Below are 16,231 nucleotides of genomic sequence, written 5' to 3'. Positions count from 1 at the left end.
GTTAGCTGGCGAGTGAGCGAGTGACTTGAGGGCGCCATATAGAAGGTTACATTTCGCAGCGTAAGGGTCGCAAAGTTTGCTTTAATGCTGATGACTGGAAGGTACAAAGGCAGGGACGGAAGGACGGAGTAAAGGAGGAGAGGAGACAATGGAGGACGGAGGGACGAACAAGCAGATAAGCGAGTGGAGGGAGGAATATTTAAAGTGAAATGATACCTGATATGAAGAGATAAAAAGGGTTGGAGAGATAAAAATAAAGCTGAACATATGTCACTGAATCACGTATCAGGGAAGCATTCACACACCATGAAAGGGAATTTAAAGTCTGGTTGATGCAAGACATAGGTATTAACATTCACTTTGTGACTTGCACGCCTCTTTCGTGACACCGGATGAACATAAAGAAAAAACTTATGTAACAAAAAGCACAGAAGTAACATTAGGCACTTCAGTGAACATGAAAATTAAATCAACGTAATGAGCAAAAAATGAGGTAATCTGAGTCAACGCGGGACGTTTTTATATTAATCGGTAAGTTTAGTAATATGGCGCGTCAAATGGTGCAGATCCCAGGAGTCTCGCCACGCCTCGCTGCATATCCGGCCAGACAGCGAGGAGCACCTCAGGCCTGAAAGGATTCAACCTGTTCCGTGTCTCGTTGCAGCATCACGGATAAAGATTCCGCTTTCTGATGGGAAGTGAAAGTGACTGGCGTTCGAGAGACCACATCCTCAAACGTCTTGGTGCCTTATCTCCAATACTTTCAACAGGTTCAAGTGGATGGAAGTTGTTGCGATTTTTTCAAGATTATTTATGTGAATTTAGCGATAACTCAACACGGATTTTGCATCATTGGTGATGAAAAAAACGATAACTCAATAAATCATTGTGTTGTGCTACAAAAACGTCCTCATAATGAGGGTTGAAATCTCTAAATGGCGTCACTGTGGTGCTGGACACTGGTTGAGTCATACTGTACATAGAATCGGTGTCATGTCCGGAAGTGTCCCACAGTACGGAGCTCTCCGGGCTTTGTTTACAAACAAAAGGCGGACGGCTACATATTGTACGTACAACGATCCGCGTACACAGCTGGTAGTCCATCCGTGGATGTCCAACCAGTGTTTCGAAGCACTGAGAGGCATGTTGTATTTTTTTCACAAGAAAACCGTTAAAAATCCAATACACCAGGGTATTCTGAAAAAAAGTGTATGCATCGTTATATTGTTAGAAGTGTGGGAATCACTAAATAGCCTTTATGAACTGATGAAAATTACGCTACACAACGATATAATTTTGTTCATTTGACTTGATGATCATAGAAGAGTTCTTACTGTAATAATACCATTTTTTTTTATGAATTAATAGTTAGTTTGTAGTAATTACTATTATGAGTTATTCTCTTGGTACATTAGAAAAAAGTCTTTCTCAGCCAAGACCACAAGGAAATCATCCATCCTTCATTAAATAAACTTTCCTTATCTTGAAGCAATTCAGTAAACATCCCTAAATTGTGTCAGTCTTTCCAATAAATCTTCAGCCATGTTGACACTCAGACACCTACGGATAGTTTTGCTTATCAACAAGTCTTTGTTTGTATAGAATCGCTTCTGAGCATGCGCAGTTAGCAAGAGGACACCTGCAGATAGCTCGACACTTACGGACACCACACCGGGGTATGAAAACTCGTCGACTGTGGTGGATATGTTCTCTGCTGCACCATGGTACTTCACTGCTTTTCATTACACCTTACCCAGCATGACCAAACTTAAACTAAGCTGAGATCAAAGAGTGTCAACCACCATACCTTTTTGTTATCTCATTTGCCATTACCACATTATCCCTCAAGCCTCCATCCTCCATCTAATCTGTCGTTCCAATGTACAATCAAATCAACACAGACTATTGGAGGCAGTGTGACGCTCGTTATGAGAGAGAGAGAGAGAGAGAGAGAGAGAGAGAGAGAGAGAGAGAGAGAGAGAGAGAGAGAGAGAGAGAGAGAGAGAGAGAGAGAGAGAGAGAGAGAGAGAGAGAGAGACGAAGAGAGGCTGAGAGAGAATTAAACTATTCAAACGCTCCTTCAAATATCAAGAGTGTGTTTCGAAAATATGCTCTAAACTCATATCACACAAATACATTTAGCTTGAGGAGAGGCGAGAGCTGGCAAAGGGGCTACAACCACTACAACCACCTCTCCTTCACCTCATTGACTCGGGAGCAACGACCTGACGCAGCAGGAGATGACAAGAGGGAGTGGAGGGCGAGGAGAGGAGCTTCCGGGCCGCAGGATGGCAGGATGATTCGCTCCCTCAGGCATAATTCGCTGCGTGGGATCACTGTTTTAGGACACACACACACACACACACACACACACACACACACACACACACACACACACACACACACACACACACATGTAGAACAACAAAAAGTCCATATCACATTAATTACGACCTCAGACACGCACACAGTCGAGACATTCAAGCAAAAACGAGAGACGTCAGCGGAGTGAGACGATGGTAAGGAATTGCTTAAGGAGGGTTGGGTACGTCTCATTGATTTCCTGCACTCAGAGGCTGGGCGCAGAAGTGGACTGAAATTAACGATGAAAAAGGTGGGTGGTTCTAAGCTCTGTGGAGTAAGCAGGCGGCTGTGCAGAGTGGAGGGCGTGAGGTTAGCGTGAGCAAACAGGAATGATCTATCGGAACCTCTTGCATGGTGTTCGGCAGCCAATGGTATGAAGTGGCATGGTATCTATCTCTTGGCGCGCTTGGGGTCCACATTTCCCTCTCAGCCTGCGTCCCACACACACACACACACACACACACACACACACACACACACACACACACACACACACACACATGCAAATGCTTATCTCCCCAACACAGGTAAAAAAAAAAAGGAAGGAATTTTTCTTCTCCAACGCATGATTGATGTCGGTTCTGGATGGAGGAACATACGAGACTCTTAAAAAAAAAAAAGAACCAACAATAACAATGACAATAAAATAATAATAAATAATAAATAATAAATAATATACTAGGTAATGAATAAAAATACTCCGCATCAAGATATTTCAGGCGACATTGTCAAGCTTCACAGACAAAGGGAAATTCGTATTCTGAATTTGAGAAATATGCGTCCATAATAAATAATAATTCATCGAGTTGAACTTTATTTATAACACATTGCAATCTAACCTCTGTCCGCTGTCCGCTGTCCTCTGTCCGGGCCATTCACTGGGTTTTCAGAGCATGCATTTGATGAAAGGAGGGAATAAATATGGAAAGAGGAGGAGGAGGAGGAAGGATATAGATGAATGAAAGATGGATGTGAAAGATGTTGAGAGAGAGAGAGAGAGAGAGAGAGAGAGAGAGAGAGAGAGAGAGAGAGAGAGAGAGAGAGAGAGAGAGAGAGAGAGAGAGAATCCATCACTTCTTCCTTCTCCGCGCTTCTCCTTTGTTTTCCTCCTCCTGCTTCTCCTCCTCCTCCTCCTCCTCCTCCTCCTCTTCCACGCTCCACACAAGAGGTCAGGGATTATCCATGCCAATATTCACCACAACTTCCTCTGACCATCAAACTGTCGAGCTTAATCATGGGCGCCGGGAACATCAGCAAACAATAGGTAACCAACCCACACACACCCACGATGTTACGCAGATTTATTTGGTTTATCATTCACATTCATCAGCGGTGGGTGCACTTCTCTCTTTTAAACCCCCGCGAGGAAAACATAAATAACGCCAATTGCAATAGCCACATTAATTTTATTTCCCTCTTGAACCGTGTAATGTGTTTGGAGTTTTGGAATTGCTTCGTTTGCCGGCCTGGCTTGCTGTGACTTGGTAGACTTGGTGGTGGTGGTGGTGGTGGTGGTGGTGTTCCGGCGGCTTAGTAGCAAAGTTTTTTTTTTTTTCTTCTATTCCCTTGGTACATTTGTACAAGGAGCGCGAGGGTCAGCTTCGAATACACTATCCGTTTTCTTTCTTATTATTGGCGCTTGTGTTTGTGATTCATATTCTTGCTGATATAGTGTTTGGTGGTCTGGCAATAACCCTTCCTTTTACACGTGTCAAAAAATAGTATTGGTTTCATTTTTATTTTTTCTCATGTATGTGCTTTGATTTTTTTTTAATTTTCTTAAGTCAGTCTTTAAGAGTTTAGGGACAATCTATTTATTCGTGTCCACTAAAATTTTCCGTTGATTTTAACCCAATCTTGTGAAGCTCTATTGCTCATCTCGACACGCCCTTCAGTCACCAGGCATTCCACTAATTGTTCCTTGGTGCGCCCTCCTGCTGCTGCTGCTGCTGCTGCTGTCTCGTATGTTTTGCTCCATTCCACCAAGTATTCACCTTGTCATACTTTCTGTAAAACCTTTCGCTCTCTCTCTCTCTCTCTCTCTCTCTCTCTCTCACACACACACACACACACACACACACACACACACACACACACACACACACACACACACACACACTGCTATTATTGATACACCCACTAAATTTTGTCACACCGTCTTTTCTCAGTCCATTTTTACTTCCTCCTCCTCCTCTTGAGTCCCCTTTCCAGTCACAGAAAATATCACGGCAAGCTCCTTTCCTGCGGCTACCTCCTTGGGTCGACTTGACACAGGCATAACAAAGCACTCCAGGACGAGTGGTCCCCGTGGCCTCCTGCCTCCCCGCCTCTGAACCTCGTAACATAGTGTGTCGATACCAGCCACTCCAGACCAGCGCTCCCCTCCTCGTCTTCCTCCTCTACCAGCTGAGAGGCCACTACAGGAGGAGAGGTCACGGTCAAGATGTGTGTGACCTCGCCAGTACGAGTAGTAGTGAGATGACATTTATCACACCTTGTCTTGTCTCTCCCATTCTTTCTCTCCTTTACGAATTAATGCATGGGACTGATTCACAAATTCATATATGCGTATATGAGAGAAAGGTTACACACACACACACACACACACACACACACACACACACACACACACACACACACACACACACACACACACACACACACACACACACATATGGATGCGGAAATTGTATGAAAGAACAGTTCATAGCAGCGTGTTCTCCCTATGCTAGTGAAGACCAGATTCGCAATTCCTCCTCCTCCTCCTTTGTCGTCACCTTTCCCTTCTCTTCCACATCTTTACTGGTACTGTACTCGATGGCAAGCCTACCTCCTTTAACCCCTTCAGTACCATGACGCGTTTCCATATTCATTCTGCTTACTGTTTGGTGATTTTATACAGCTTCAGAAACTCACGTGTGGGATTGGCATTAGTGAACACAGTGGCCATTAATCTTCTGACCTCAATAGACCCTTCCTTTTGTCAATAAAATGGTCTAATCGTACACATATCTCAAGGTAAAAATATGTTCCAGTATTGAAGGGGTTAACTGGTCTCACACACTTATCATAATGCACATGCGAGAAAACCCTGCCCTTTTTTTTCCTCCATTTTCTCGTTTCTTAGTTCATAATCTGATTCCCCACAGTATGGGATCGCGAATACTTTCAGAAAGCTTTCATTCAAGTTACATGGATTTTTAATGGTGTTAATAAGGTTCTAGTGGTAAATTAACAAGATTTCTACGTTATTAAAGGACAAACACTCTTCGAAACTCAGTTGATCATCTGCCATCTTTGAAAAATATTCGTAATGAAAGAACAAAGGCATTTCTAAGTAAGGGTCTTTTTGCTAACACTCTCGGACCTGCTTGGGGAGTGGCATCTATTAGTGAACCATTTTGTTAATAATTTTTGTTGATGTTGGCCAGATTTCCTCACATAAAGAAGGAATAAAGAAAACAGCATCTTACCTGTCACAGGGTGGAGGGTAGTCGTTGGCAGTGACCTGAGGAGCCACCACTGCCACTGCTAGGAAGACCAAAGCCATCGGGACCATTCTTCCCAGACCACCTCTAACGCCACTATTCCGTTGCCACTCTGCTGCTGCACCACGCCGCCGCCGCTCCTCCATCACGACCTGCAACATGTAAAGGCACACATGTATAAGGGTGTTTAGCAAGCGCTCTGATCTTCCTCCCTACCAATACAAACACCGTACTCGTCTTCCTTCCCGCTACCAGAGTTGTGTGTGTGTGTGTGTGTGTGTGTGTGTGTGTGTGTGTGTGTGTGTGTGTGTGTGTGTGTGTGTGTGTGTGTGTGTGTGTGTGTGTGTGTGTGAGAGAGAGAGAGAGAGAGAGAGAGAGAGAGAGAGAGAGAGAGAGAGAGAGAGAGAGAGAGAGAGAGAGAGAGAGAGAGAGAGAGAGAGAGGGTAAAAAGAATCAGACACAAAATTATCGCTTGTATACACACACACACACACACACACACACACACACACACACACACACACACGGAAAGTGGTGTGTACAAACTGTCCACATAAATTCATAAAAAGAAGACAAAAACGCGGAAATTTGGAGTTTAAAAGACGGAACATTACGAGCACGGCTTAAAACTGTAACACACACACACACACACACACACACACACACACACACACACACACACACACACACACACAGTCTCAGTCTCAGTCTCTCTCTCTCTCTCTCTCTCTCTCTCTCTCTAACACGGTGCAATGGTCGCAGCTGTGGTGAGAGAGGTTGCCGGGAGAGAAGAGGCCTTAGAAGCAACATCCGACTTGAAACGTGTTGTGCTGGTTTCCACGGTAACGAGAGAGAGAGAGAGAGAGAGAGAGAGAGAGAGAGAGAGAGAGAGAGAGAGAGAGAGAGAGAGAGAGAGAGAGAGAGAGAGAGAGAGAGAGAGAAATATGAAGAAAGGTAATATTTACTTGTTGACACACTATTTCTCTCTCTCTCTCTCTCTCTTACTCTACGCTGACATATCTTACCATCCAACCACCTCCCCATCTTCCACCTCACCCCTCTTACTCCCTTACACGCAGGGACGACAAATGGCATGCCACAATGACTGAGCTTTAGAATCAGATGACAAGGATAAGGGAGAGCAACGTGACGGAAGCTCTCTCTCTCTCTCTCTTGGGTTGTCTGGGCGAGAGGGAACCTTGAAGAATGTATTTGAATTTGGAGAGGGAAATATATATGTAAATGTGAAATATATGAGTTTTTTTTAGTTATAGTTTTCCATTGGAGTGTTGATATTGAAGAGTAAGTGGTCTGAGAATGATGCGTTGGTGATGGGAAGTGACGGTGTGTAAGCTGTAGAGATTGTTGCTGTTGCTGTTGTTGTAATGTGTTGATGTGTTGGTCCAAATATTTAGTAACTTTTAAAGGGAGTTGGTAAATTGTCGTACGTGTATGAATTTCTCTCTCTCTCTCTCTCTCTCTCTCTCTCTCTCTCTCTCTCTCTCTCTCTCTCAAAATGAAGCACTGAAAACCTGTGAGATAAATGACCAAATCATGGTTTTAGAACATTCTCTCTCTCTCTCTCTCTCTCTCTCTCTCTCTCTCTCTGGAATATTGCGTTTTGCGTGTTTTTTTCCTCTCTCTCTTTTTTTCCCCATTCCCCCACTTTTCCTAATCAATGGTTCGCCTTCCCAGTGACGTCAAAACAATACTGCCAGAGCAAACGCGGCGCGAGTGGCTGGGCTGTCACGGGCGCGGCAAAACACTCTTCACAGCTGCCGTGTTTGAGGGAGGCCTTTCATGGTCTCCTCCTAATACGCTTACGTAAAATGAAAACACGAAAATAACCGTGGGGAATTATGCTTCAGAATTACGCCAGGCACTTTTAGAATCCGAACTTTCAGCGAGCAAAATGTGGAGAATGAATTTATGTTCTCATCCAAACGAACTTATCGCTGAAAAAAAAAAAAAAAAAAACCGGAATTCGGATAACAGGAAAATGTGATGCTATGAACGAAGTATTTGCCGCGTGAACATTGATTTTATGGTTATTTATTTATTTTTTTCATTTTATTTACTGGGAATGATGAAGGTGCGTTGTTGATGTAATAGAGAATAACTAGGCCTGCTATTGAAACTACTACTATTTCTGTTACTACTTCTATTATTATTTACAATGATGAATATTATTGCAACCATTACTACTACTACTACTATTATTATCATTATTGCTATTATTATTATTATCATTATTATTATTATTATTATTATTATTATCATTATTACTATTATTATTATTATCATTATTATTATTATCATTATTATTATTATTATTATTATTATTATTATCATTATTATCATCATTATTACTATTATCATTTTATTATCATTAATAAAGACAGCAGCAGCAGCAGCAGCAGCAGCGTAGTAGTAGTAGTAGTAGTAGTAGTAGTAGTAGTAGTAGTAGTAGTAGTAGTAGTAGTAGTAGTAGTAGTAGTAGTAGTAGTAGCAGCAGCAGTAGTAGTAACAAAAAATGATGATGATGATAATTCTATTTATTTTACTTTTTTTTAATGCAAGAGGGAACGATGCCAAGGGCAACAAAATGTTAGAAAAAAAAAAAAAATGCCCACCGAAACTGTAGGTTCCCTAAAAGGCCAAAAGAGACATCCAAAAGCAAAGGACAAATGTCTTGACACCTCTCTCTTAAAAGACGTTAAGTCGTAGGAAGATGATAATAATAATAATGATAATAATAATAATAATAATGATAACAATAATGATAATGATAATAATAAAAATAATAAAACATAAAATAATAGCAATAATAATAATAGTAATAATAAAAATAATAATAATAACAAATAATAATGATAACAATAACACCACTAACAACAACAACAGTAACAATGTAATAACAATAACAATAACGCTAAGAGTAGTAAAATAAACAAATATATGAATGACAGCCTTCGAAGTACGAGAGGACACGAAACACTGCATAGTACTGACGCAACACAGACAGAACACGCCTCTTCACTACACCACCACCAGCAACACCACCAACACCTAAAAGTCTTCAATTATGGAGATGACGATTTATATTTAAAATGGCCGTACCGAATGACCACCAATGCACCACCACCATCACCATCACGGCCAATTTTCTTCATCACTTCGCCTCTAAGTCACCACTATAATGTTTTACGATCACCTCCATTACCAGTCACAATCACCACCACCACCATCACCACCACAGCCCGGCCCTGATTCCTGCCGTGGCCGTGACGATGGTACTAGGAGCCCACACTCACCCGTCACCTTTTTCTTTCTTTTTTTCCTGATCATTCCTCAATTTCGGTAATCGTTAAAGAAAGAAGAAAGAAAAGAGAATTAAAATGAAGAGAGAAGAAAAAAGAACACGTCGACTTCTTCATTACAAGCAAAGCGACATTTTGAGAAGGCAGCGCAGGTTGCAAAGGTTCTGGTGTGTTCCTGTATTCCTGGATCTATTCATTATTTGGTCGTAAGATATCACTTCGTGGGGACTTTCCTCCTCTCCTCACCAGTGCCCGCCGCGCCCCCAGCATGCAATGGATTTCCATCCGTTGTGATGAGCAGCCGGGCGGAATATAGCCATGCAATAAAGATTTCCTCGTGATTGACAAAAAACTCTGCATCACCTCCTGCCGCCCTCCATGACGTCCCTGTCTGTCTGTCTGTCTATCTTTCTGTCTGTCTGTCACCTACTCGATAACATGTCTGCCTGTACGTTTGTATGTTTTGTTTCTCCATCTGCCTGTCTCCCTGTCACCAGCTGGATAATATCTTTGTCTATCTGTGTCTCTTTCTGTTTACCTATCTGCCTGTCTATCTGTAATCGATTGAATAATATCTCAGTTTGTCTGTCTTTCTGTCTGTCTGTTTCTCTCTCTCTCTCTCTCTCTCTCTCTCTCTCTCTCTCTCTCTCTCTTTCTCATCATATGCAATCATTATCATACATAAATCTAACTATGATCGGTCAGCTAGCACAACAATATATGGAATACGGGGAGGCGACGGCTTGCCTGAAGCGTAACTAAAGGAACACAAGCACTTTTGACCACGACCGCGTCAGAGGCAAGCAAACCAGACAACGTAGGCCACATAACGGGAAGGCTTTTGACGTTCTGCCTCTTAAAAAAAAAAGCATATATAGTGGACGGGAGGAAAAAAAAAAAAAAAAAAAAAAAGAGGAATATCTAATAAAAATTGTGGTGTACGTCAGAAGTATTCTAGACACAGCAAACCACAATAATGCAGAATGCGGTGGGGCGGTTGGTCCGTTGAGAGGCTGCCCGGACGCCGTGCCCTCCCCGCTAATAACACAAAGAAATGCATGCCTGCGGGGGATCGCCATAATTATTCCTTTATGGACACAGCACGAGGGGAATGAAGCAAAAGTGCAAAGCGAAGAAAAATTAATGTTTAAGGAGTATGAAAGTGCAAATTAATCGGCAAATAGATTCGGGAACTGACATGGTCATTGTAGCTTTGTGCAGGCAGGAAAAAAATTACTAGTGGAGGGAGTAGGAGTGGGCTACGGTGGGGGTAGAGGGAGGAGTGGTTTCGGTCCGTGGCTGGAGGAGAGGGAGTGGAGGTATAGAGAAGGAAGAGGAGGAGAAGGTGAGAGGGAAGAGGTAGGGACGAGCAGCTGGTACTGTCCTCATGTCCTCCTCAGTCAGTCATTTAATACTCAGTTAACACGCGGGGTATTTTTGCACTGACTATATGCACACATTTCCTGCGCCATGCATTAAACATCAGCTCATATTGTGCTCAACACGCGCACGGCTCAAAAAAGATCGTGCTGTTTTTGTTTTGTATGTACACTAATTTCTTTAACGGCTTCGTAAGTTTCGTGTTCTTCGTTCTCAGACACTACGAAAAAAAAGAATATCACACACACACACACAAACACAGACACACGCACACACATACATACACACACACACACACACACACACGCACGCACGCACACACACACACACACACACACACACACACACACACACACACACACACACACACACACTAAACAACAATTATTCCGATTGCAAATACAACGACGTCGGGTCAAGTTCGTCGACGTCGGGTCAAGAGAGTCCGTTGAGGAGAGAGAGAGAGAGAGAGAGAGAGAGAGAGAGAGAGAGAGAGAGAGAGAGAGAGAGAGAGAGAGAGAGAGAGAGAGAGAGAGAGAGAGAGAGAGAGAGAGAGAGAGAGAGAGAGAGAGAGTCCTTCCATTTTTCTCACTCGGACTCGCTGTGTCGTGAGTCAGCAGCGGTGAAGTGTTGGCAGATGTAAATGTTATAATATGAGTGGACGTGGAGAGGCACTGAGGGGCGGCGGCGATAAAGGGGCAATAACGCGACCTGGCAGTGAGGCGACGGGGTGACTGCTGTAACTGCTGCAACTGCTGTAACTACTGGCTCCCTACGTAACTCACTCAGCCGCCACCTCACGATAATTGAACCACATCAGGCAGAGTGCTAATAATGGCTGACACTTGCACACTCGCTTCAGCCACCCCAGTCAGACCCTCAGTATTTTGAAACGCTTTGCTCTCATCATCACTGCTTTCCAAAGAAGATACTCATGTTTTTAAGGGTATTTTTTTTTTATGTTTCTAGTGATGGATTAGCAAGATTTCCAGTTTATTAAAAGGAGACATTGTCCTTAAAATCCGGCTAGTCGTCTCTGTGGCCTTGGAAAATTGTCCCTGTGAAATAGGAAAGCGTTTCTGAATTCAGGCGTCACTCTCATTACAATCGGCACGTTGCTCGGTGACATAAGCGATTTTCAGACCATCAGTTTTCATGAGGCTTTCGGCTTAGGACACGTGGATTAATTCCTTACGTTATTAACTTCAGCAACAATCGGCAACAGGTTTATCAAGTTATTCATGTCAAAACGCCAATCATTTGTCAAATATTTGGCAATCATTCGTTCACCCTTTTACGGTTCACTGGTGGACGAGGCCTTGGCTTAACAGTTGTGCATACAAAGAAGTGTTAAACAGACAGACGGATGGACAGACAGACAGACAGACAGACACGAGAGAGCCCGAGTTCGATTCCCGGGACAGGTCAGAGGTCATTTGGACGAGACTTCTATTCAAGTGAGTGGCCCCTGTTCACCTGGCAGTGATTAAGTACCTGGTGTAAGACGGAAGTGTGACCCGCTGCTGGGAAGGAGAAACAAACTCCGAACAATAAACAAAACGCATTTGGGGGGGGGGGCATCACCCTGGGGGCCTAGGCCGCTAGGCCTATCTGGCGCTATAAATAGCTGCCTCGCACCATATGTCAGGTGCCAACATGGTGGTTGTGTAGACTTAAGAAGTATGATTGTTAGTATATAAGAATATATACATGTATAAGTTGATTCAATATGTAGGATTTTCAGCTCTGTACCTGTACTAGCTGCCATTCAAATAAACCGGAATATTATTATATTATTATTAACACACACACACACACACACACACACACACACACACACACACACACACACACACACACAGATTTATTCACTGTATTCAATAAACCCAAATCATATATCAGAAATGTCAGCTGAGGTGTCTACATAAATATCATTACACACAAGAGACGTCATGTCCATCGATGGAGAGGCAACCTAGAACAGGTGATCTACAGCACCACCACCACCACCACCACCACAACCACAACCACTTCAATCTTCGACACACCAATACATTCACAGAACACCACCCTCCCCCACCAACCTGCCACACACACACACACACACACACACACACACAAGCCACTGCACCTCATCAATCAAAAGTATTCTCAGTTATCTTTCTTCCTTTCTCTCCCCAGAAATCGATGCACAGACACTTGCTGACGTGCATAAAGAAAACGAGGAATAAAAAATGGGGAGCTGACGAGCCAAAGTTATTCATTTCTAGTTAAGGTCGTGGCGGTGGTGGTGGTGGTGGCGAGCCCTAACAATGCACCATCATTCAGCACAAAAAATTGGATTCCAGTCCATAACATTAATTTCACATCATTAATCAAATTTACACGAACGATCTCAAATGTGCATTAATATTAATATGTGCAATAAACTCTGCCTGCCAAACACATAGAGGCAGGGAGGGGATTCCAACGAGTGGGCGTGGTGGAGTGACTTGTGGATCTCTGCTGCTCGTCTCCCTCCTACTCCACACCAGCCTTCACTCTCTTGTGCTCGGCTACCTACGCTGTGGTGGTGGTGGTGGTGGTGGTGGTGGTGATGCTGCTTCTACTCTCCTTTTATTGCTACCACTACTACCATTACTACTGTTATTGTTGTTGTTGTTGCTTTTTCTTTTTCTTCGGTCTATTACTACTACTACTACTACTACTACTAATATGGTACTCCTCCTCCTCCCCTTCCTACTATTACTACTGCAACTACTACAGTAATACTCTTCTTCCTCCTCCTTTTCCTATTACTACTACTACTACTACTACTACTACTACTACTACTACTACTACTACAACTACCACCACCACCGCTACTACTACTACTACTACTACTACTACTACTACTATTACTTCATATTCTACGCCCTCTTTTTCTCCTCCTCCTCCTCTTCCTCTTCCTACTATTACTACTACAACCACAAGTACCACCACCACCACTACTACTACTACTACTACTACTACTACTACGAGTACTACTATTACTACTTCATTTTCTACGTCTCCTCCTCCTTCTCCTTCTCCTCCTCCTCCTCCTCCTCCTCTTCCTCCTTCTTCTTATACCTCTCTTTCTTCTATTTCCTTTACTAAAGACAGCTGAAGGACGGAGAGTAATTATTTGACCATTACGAACCATATTTAACGTATTTCTTGAGTCTCACATTCATTACTGTCGCTTTTTGGTCCAGTCTTCGCGGTTGGTGAGCAATGTCATGAGGGAAATTCTTCAAAACAAACACACTTTCCCAGTATAAAGTGGTATTCTGGCTGGAGCGAAGGTTTGGTGCCATCAGAGTGAATGTCTTGAGGTTTCCCAGATGTAGTTTGTTTTGATAAGTCCGGTGAAATAATATACCATTTGTCTATCTTTTATTTTTCTTAGGTTATTTGTTCACGTCGTTCTCGTTGTTGTTGTTGTTGTTGTTGTTGTTGTTGTTGTTGTTGCTGTTATTGTTTTAGAGTTGTAGTTTGTTTCATGGTTTTCCAATGTTCTGTGCATTTTTTCTTTCTCGTTTCCGCTTATCTTACTTGATTCTCTCATTTAGCGACGTTCTTCTCTCCTCTTGGTCTGTTTTGTCTCTATTCATGTTTTTATCTAATGATCTTTCACCTTTAACGTATTATTTTCGCCGATATTTTTTCATATTTCCCTCACCTATAACGTTCGTTTAGTATATTGCTGTATTTCTTTTTTCGCTTCCATTTGGTTTCTTTCAGCGTTTGTCCCTCTTTCATCTCTCCGGCGCAGGATGGATGAGGCTGAGCGTGTGGAGTGTTGATTCAAGCCGTGCCGCGACATGGTTGCCAATTCCAAAGGTGATTCATGACGTCAAGCTGATGTATACACTGCTCATGACTCAGGGCAGGGAAGAGCGTTTAGGAAAGAGGTTCCAAAACTTTTCTTCAAGAATCATTTGCCACAAATTGTAAGATGATTTCTTTCTCTCTTCTTCAGATTTATTATTTTTTTCTTTACTTTAGCAAGACGCATTTTATTTAATATAAAGCAATCTTACTAAATAAATCAATAAAACAATCCACCAATCAAGTAATTAATCATCAGCTTATCCACCACCTGGGCGTACTACGTAATGTTAACATTTCTGTTTCTTTCTATTCCCATCAGAATATTCCATTACCTTACAAATCACATTAAACCTTCATGATTCTCTTTTCATTGCTGAGGTTACTTTACTGTTAGCTTGCCTGCGTGACGTGAACTGAATAATAAAAATTATGACTACGTTGTAGAACATGTGTGCGGCGCGGCAAGAACTCTTGAGGTGCGAGTGGCGTTGTAGGAACTGCTACATACTCTACTAGCACGCCTCACACACTGAGCTTTCTCTTGAAGAGCCACGTTACTGACCAAAAACATCTTTGGGAATATAATTCACTTTTAGTAGATGAACAACCAACATCACATGAAAATATGCACACTTTGGCCATTTAAAGGCTTTTAGTGTTTAATTCTGCCTTATGGGAATGACAACATTTCTTCCTAACTTTGGGCAACCCATCGGTCACGAATCTCTTGGATGGCAGGTAAAGTCGCGGGAAAGGTCAAGGTTTGGTTTGTTTCATGGTTTTCAAATGTTCGGCGAATTTTGTCTTTCTCGTTTCAACTTATCTTACTTGTTTCTGTCAAGATCAAGCTGAAAAACTTCATGAATCTCCGATTGCAGTCAGTAGTGTAGCTAAAATCTCTCTACCTAAATGACCTACTTCCAGTGAGTGTTGCCTGAGTGCACTCCTTCACGCTGAAGTCACTGAAGGATTTATTTCGTCTTGTACCGAGGAATTATTATCTACGCAATAGGTGCCACATTTTTTCTATTTTTGCGAAAGTTCAGAAACTAATATATGTTATTGACAGATATATCTAATAGATAGTAAAATCAATGTTGACAAACTTTATCTTTTCCCTGAGTAATTTGTTTCCGGTACGGTTAAGTATCACTTATATTAATTTTAGGGCTTTCTCGGCTACAACCCACACATGTACACAGGTAATATTAAGTGGCCCCATTTGTGGATTAGTTTACCAGCATCCCTTCCACGGTGTGTGAACAGCCTTGGTCCGAGACACCAAACGCCCTGAGAGTCGCTGCTACACCACAATAGGCATTGAGAAATCGAGGCTCAGACAGCCATTAAGCCACCAGTGCAAGGACTATAACCCCTCTAATCAGCTGGACTTTAATGGTACCATTCTTCTGCTTGACTTTCAGCTGTTCTCTGAAACTGCCAATTGCAATTTTATTTGAGAATCGCTCCAGAAAATTAGGTTGATAATGACGATGAGACTGGCGGACGCCTTACACGGTGGTTACAAGATTCCAGTCCTGAATGTGAAGTGGCGACGTGTTGGAGAGACACCAAGGCTGCACCAAGGCGGCACACACCCCGCCAGCCAATAATAAGCATACCAGGTGCGGCCATCGATACCTGGACGCTTGTCGATTCCGCGCCGCAATATGGCGACATCACAGTCTTTGAAATTCATGCTGTGAAGTGACTGCATTGTGTAGCGCGACGGGAACACACTCTGGTGCGCACTGCTGGCCCACGAGTGTCCCAATAACCTGAAGTGGTTGACTCTTTTTCACCAAACACTTGTGTCCGCGAACC

The 16,231-nt window shown here is 42.7% G+C and overlaps 1 protein-coding gene across 3 annotated transcripts in view; it reads right to left on the bottom strand.

The window, feature by feature from the left end:
* The window catches only part of LOC123518630 (trehalase-like), a 177,180-nt gene that overhangs the window by 54,613 nt on the left and 106,336 nt on the right, over positions 1 to 16,231 (bottom strand). For all 3 annotated transcript variants that reach the window (XM_045279546.1, XM_045279545.1, XM_045279544.1), the window contains one exon: positions 5,838 to 6,004. In XM_045279546.1, coding sequence (XP_045135481.1) covers positions 5,838 to 6,004 — 167 coding nt within the window. The remainder of the gene's footprint in view (positions 1 to 5,837; positions 6,005 to 16,231) is intronic.

Source organism: Portunus trituberculatus, chromosome 44 (genome assembly GCF_017591435.1).
Source record: "Portunus trituberculatus isolate SZX2019 chromosome 44, ASM1759143v1, whole genome shotgun sequence".
NCBI classification, from domain to species: Eukaryota; Metazoa; Arthropoda; class Malacostraca; order Decapoda; family Portunidae; genus Portunus; species Portunus trituberculatus.
Note: the sequence above shows the minus strand (reverse complement) of the source record. Positions and strands in the feature narration are given on the sequence as shown.